Here is a 6,000-nt window from a genome sequence, read left to right as displayed (position 1 = left end):
TTTAAGTATAAATTGTAAATAAAATAAGGTTACTTTACAACTAACAAGTATTTTTATTTTGGATTACTCAATAAGTAAAATTAGGTTAATTTACGATTAAAAAGTTTCATAACTGTAAATTATACTATAATAAAGTCAATTCATGACTAAGGAGCTTCATATTTGTCAATTATTATAATAAGAATAAAATTATAAAACTAACTCTTCTCTTACCTTTTTTTATTTTAGTAATTATTTTTTATCGTAATAATTATAGAATGACTATTTTATTAATTAACTAAATATTATTAGCCTTTATATCGCTTATTCGGAGAATATATTACTCTAGCAAGTGCGAAATTGGAGAGAGGTTTGCATGAATTATATACGCAAAAAAGAACGTGCAAAACATCTTCAAGTCTGGCGTCTAAACAGTATTTATTTGTTGCGAAAAGTATTACGTCAATTTTGGCAGTTGTGGAATATTAATTAAACAGGAAATTGGAAAATTGGTAACATGAGTTGGAAGTGACATTTTTGGATGGTTTTGCAAGAATGAGTCTTCTCTCGATATGATGTTCATCTGCTCTGTTTTTTACATAATGTTAATGGAGTTAATTCCCCCGTCAATCCCCTGATTAAATTCTCCAAAACTATTGTATTATGGCATCAAACAAATAGTATAGTCTTGGCTTTGTATCTTGCATGTTGCCGATTGTTTTGGAAACAATAGGTTTTCTTAGTATGCTTTTTTTTTTGTTTTGGCGTGAATTTTTTGAAATTACATTTGCTGCCAAACAAAATTTACCCCGGCTTCCCCTATACATTTCATTATTATTTCTCAATACTGCATTTTTTGGAATTCGAGTTCCCTCTGAAATGGCGATAGTATTGACGAATAACATTAATTTTCATAAACGTAAATTTATATAAATCCTTGTTCTTTTAATCTGATGGCGAACTCTAATGTTTCTTAAAAAAAATTATGAATACATTCTAAGTTTTTGTATTGTTGGACTTTGAGGGCTACTCATCTTAAGAAATATTGTTTGATAAGGTAAATTTACCGTATTTAGTTCAATAATTTCGATTGTCATGTATATTTTGGACTTTTTGGTTTCCGTGTGTGTCCCTGGTTGCACGTAGATTTGTTTAGTCGCCTGATTAAACTCTTATTTTGTTTTTATTATAGAAACAAAGTAACTCATTCTTTGATAAGAAGAAATATATACTTTGAAGCTCTCATGTATTTTGGCGCGGTGAGATATGTTATTCACTCCAAACTCAATAACTCAACTCATACGTTTCGGAGTTGACTCATCTTTACATTTGGAAGCCCGCCAATAATTAACGGCATTTACAAATTTATTACGAGAGACAGCATATCAGTTAAACCTTCCACAATCAAATCGGATATTCCCGGTTTTTCCAGTTTTAACTCCGACCCGGCCCAGCTTCGTGATGGCCTGGATGAAAGCAACGTTGAGAGCTTGAGGATTTGATGCCCATGTGGAAACGGTATTTTTGGACCTGGAATCCGTGAACAGAACTTGATCCGATGTGAACAAGCCTTTGCCTTGTACAAGGTTTTTGAAGTAGGCGTTGTCGAAGGTCCGAGGCGTGGTCGGGTCCATATTGATGGCTACTCTCGGATCCACGTTCCTCGGGCACATCCCCTGAAGTTGGTGTTGCAGGGAATGAAACACAACATTTCAGCCCATAAAAGCCATTTAATGGGCTTAAAGCTTGGCCCATATCTGCTCATTTTAATGTGCCCTAGACTCATTCTTTGTGCTGAAAATTAGCAACTAACGTTTGAAATGGGATAGTGGGTTAAACCATTATTTATTCTTCTTCTGCTGAAAACAAAAACACACGAACAGAGAGAGTTCTGTTCCCCACTTCAAAAACAAGAGCTGCTACTTTCTTCCATAATATACCACTCACACTCTTATTCTTTCTTCACTCTCAATAAAAGCGTCTCCACTCCGTCTTCTATGAGTGCACGTAATTGACGGATTGCTGTGTTAACCTTGGGAAGCATTCGGCATCGAGACTTGACACCGGAGGGTCTGCCGAGATAGCTTTTAAGGCAGCGGTGCGCCGCGACACAGTTTCGGTTCTTGTTGCCTCGCACAGTACACACGGTTCGATGGCAAATGTCCCCAAGATACAACGGTTTGAATGAGTACGAGACCTTGTACTAGGAACTCGGACTTCCGGCGAACTACAGAATACTCGGGACTTGAGTATGAACTAGAAGACAGAATGAATGAATTAATTATCTGAATTTTCGGTGTGTCCTATCTCATTCTGCAGGGAAGTATTTATAGGAGAAGGAAGGGTGCGATGAAGAGGTGTCTGCCAGCCAGTGGTCCGAACCATCGCACTGGTTCGGTCAAAGGGGTGCGAGCCAACCACCCACACCTCACCAGCCCGATCCAACCGCTGCCACGTCAGCAACCTCATCCACCCGGATTCCTTATCCGCCACGCGGTGCCACGTCACCGAGCCGCATGTTCCACATCACTGCCACGTCACACGAGCCACCGTTTAGTTTGTCAAAACTAAAGGCTCCTCAAAGCTCCTCGCGACGACGCGAACGAGCGAAGTGCAAAGTGCGCCTACAAAGCGCCCATTGCGACAAGTGCGAGGTGCACGTGCTCGGCCTCGGCCTCGGACTCGGAAGGTGCTCCTCGTAGGAATTGAGTTTTAGCCTTAAAAGGCTAAGTTAAAAACCCACTTGGGTGCACCATAGGTCCACCATAGAGAAGCACACTTGATTGTTCCTTTATGGTGGAGAGCACTTTATAAATAGCTTTACACTTCCTTAATTTTCCAATGTGGGATGACACTCTACATTTCCATTTTCAATGGCTATCTTTTGGCATTTAATTACTCATTCAATTCTTAATAGATTTGAACAAGTAAATATACCAAATTAATCTACTCAAAATGTAGATTCCAAATATGCCATTTAATTCCATTAATTACAAAGTAATTATGGATTAATTAAGCCATTTATTCCAACACTTGTTTCTCTTCTTCTACTCTGTTTTGCAGGTTCAGGGTTTTCATCGAACAGTTGGCGTGCATCTCCAAATTCAGCCTGCTGCTTCCTTTCTTTGCTGAGCATTGACGTAGCTTTGTTCCAACAATTTAAAAGCTATCCTAATGGCCCTATCAAACCGTGCTCTGCCCGATTTGTCGAAATTGGAACCTCTGAATGGATCAAACTACAAGAGATGGTCTCAGAAATTGCTAATCTTCTTTGAGCAACTCGAAGTCGATTACGTATTGCTCGAGGCAGCCCCTGCTGCTCCTCCACCCATCACCACGATCGTCGTCGCTGCCGGCGGTACAGACGCTGCCCCGCTTCCTCCACCCGATGACAACGGTCGGGCCAAATACGAGAAGGACAACAAAACAGTTCGTGGTCACATTCTAAACCACATGACGAATAGCCTCTTTGATCTTTTCGTCAACCGTCGTTCGGCGAAGGAAATTTGGGAGGCTCTGGAAAAGAAATATGGTGGTGACGACGCTGGATTAAAGAAGTACGTTGTCGGAAAATGGCTAGAGTTTCAGATGGTGGACAACAAACCCATCATGGAGCAGCTACACGAATACGAGAACCTGACCGCTGCTGTGCTCAACGAAGGAATGAAGATGTGTGAAATCTTTCAGGCTAATGTACTCATCGAGAAGTTCCCTCCATCGTGGTCTGAATACCGAAACATGTTGAAGCACAAGAAGAGGGACCTATCACTTGAAGAGCTCATCAGCCACATGCGAACCGAAGAGGCTAATCGCCTCAAAGATAAGCCATCGAACTTTGTTAATTTTTCGAAGGCTAATCTTGTTGAATCTGATGGTGGTGCAGGAACAGGAAAGTCACAATCTTTTAAGAAGACAAAGCACGACGGAAAGAAGCCAACATTCAAAACAGACAAGAAAATCACAAAGACAAAGGTGACGTGTTACACCTGTGGAGCCCCTGGTCACAAGTCCTATCAATGTCCTCAAAGAAACCAGCAGGGTTCTCAACAACAACCTTTCCGGCCCGCACCAAAGCCTTCAAATCAGGCAAACTTGGCTAAAACCGATGATGACATCATTGCAGCTGTGGTGGAAGCAAATATGGCCGAGAACAAGAAGGATTGGGTGTTGGACACTGGAGCATCAAGACACTTTTGTAGCAACAGGAGCCTTTTTCATGAGTTTGAGGATGCAGCAGAGGGAGAATGCATCTACATGGGGAACTCCAGCGTTGCCGGCGTGCTCGGTAAAGGAAAAGTTTTGCTTAAACTCACGTCTGAAAAAACTTTGAGTCTTTCTAATGTGATGTATGTGCCGAGCATGCGTAGGAACTTAGTCTCTGGTACTCAGCTGAGCAAAGCTGGTCTAAAAATTGTTGTTGAGTCTGATAAAGTTGTGCTGACTAAAAGTGGGAACTTTGTGGGGAAGGGATATCTTTGTGATGGTCTGTTTGTTCTGAATGTTGATTCTGAAATCGTGAATGAAAATGTTTCTTCTTCTGCTTACTTGATTGAGCCGTTAGATGTTTGGCATGCAAGACTTGGACATGTTAATTATGCTTCTATTAAGAAACTTCGGAATATGGCTTTAATTTCTGCTTCAAACCAAAAGGATGTTGTTAAATGTGAAATATGTGTTGAAGCGAAATTTGCTAAAAAATCGTTTAAATCTGTGGAACATAGATCATCTGAACTTCTGGATTTGATTCACACAGACTTAGCTGAATTTAGAAGCACAATTAGTAAAGGATGAAAGATGTACTATATTTCATTTGTGGATGACTTTTCTCGTTACACTCGTTTGTACCTCTTAAGAACCAAAGATGAAGCTACTGATGCGTTTCTTAATTTTAAGGCAGAAGTAGAGAATCAATTGAACAAGAAGATTAAGAGGTTAAGATCAGACAGAGGAGGTGAATTTAGTACTCTTTTCTTGAAAAATTTCTGTGAACAACATGGGATTATACATGAATTTACTGCTCCTTATTCTCCTGAACAAAATGGCATTGCTGAAAGGAAAAATAGAACTCTCAAGAATATGATTAATGCTATGTTGCTTAGTTCGGGTTTGCCTAACAGTATGTGGGGGGAAGCTGTTTTATCTGCATGTTATATTCTTAACCGTGTGCCTCACAAGAAAATTGAAAAAACCCCTTATGAAATGTGGAAAGGCTTTCAGCCTAACTTGAAATACTTGAGAGTGTGGGGGTGTCTTGCTAAAGTGAGATTAAATGATCCAAAGCAAGTGAATGTAGGATCAAAGACCTTTGATTGTGTGTTCATTGGTTATGCTAAGAACTCTGCTGCATATAGATTTATGTCTTTAAGTGATCATTCTATCTATGAATCTCGTGATGCTGAGTTCTTTGAGCATATATTTCCTATGAAGACTAACACTACTGTTGAGAATGTTTCTAGTACTTCACAGGAAAATCAAGCTGAGACTTCTCATCGTTCAGCCCAGGAAACTGAGAAAATGTCGGAACCAAGAAGAAGTAAGAGGAGACGAACAGAGACATCGTTTGGTAACGATTTCATTACTTCATTTGTTGCTGAATATTCTGAGAAAATTGATGAATCTGCCGTATATGCCTTTCTGCTTGAGGAGGATCCTCTTACTTATCAAGCTGCCATGACTAGTATAGATGCTCTACTTTGGAAAGAAGCTGTGCAAAGCGAACTTGAATCCATTAATGATAATCATACTTGGGAACATGTTGATGTGCCTGCTAATTACAAACCTATTAGAACTAAATGGATTTTTAGGAAGAAACTAAAACCTGATGGTTCAGTTGATAGGTATAAAGCAAGATTAGTTGTGGTTGGATATTCTCAGAAAAAATGATGTTGATTTCTTTGACACTTACTCTCCTGTTGCTCGAATCTCTACTATCAGAACACTAGTTGCTTTAGCTGCTATTCATAATTTGATTGTGCATCAAATGGATGTGAAAACAGCCTTTTTAAATGGTGATCTGAATGA

General features: G+C 39.6%; 1 protein-coding gene across 1 annotated transcript in view; it reads right to left on the bottom strand.

Annotated features, from left to right (window-relative positions):
• Window positions 1–1,208: 1,208 nt before the first annotated feature.
• The window catches only part of LOC131021534 (peroxidase 51-like), a 50,293-nt gene continuing 45,501 nt past the window's right edge, over window positions 1,209–6,000 (bottom strand). The window contains exon 5 of the mRNA XM_057950770.1: window positions 1,209–1,655. Within this exon, the coding sequence (XP_057806753.1) occupies window positions 1,365–1,655 (291 nt within the window). The 3' untranslated portion in view covers window positions 1,209–1,364. The remainder of the gene's footprint in view (window positions 1,656–6,000) is intronic.

The sequence above is a fragment of the Salvia miltiorrhiza genome, chromosome 4, assembly GCF_028751815.1.
Source record: "Salvia miltiorrhiza cultivar Shanhuang (shh) chromosome 4, IMPLAD_Smil_shh, whole genome shotgun sequence".
NCBI classification, from domain to species: Eukaryota; Viridiplantae; Streptophyta; class Magnoliopsida; order Lamiales; family Lamiaceae; genus Salvia; species Salvia miltiorrhiza.
The sequence above is the reverse complement of the archived record's forward strand: the minus strand, read 5'-3'. Positions and strand labels throughout refer to the sequence as shown.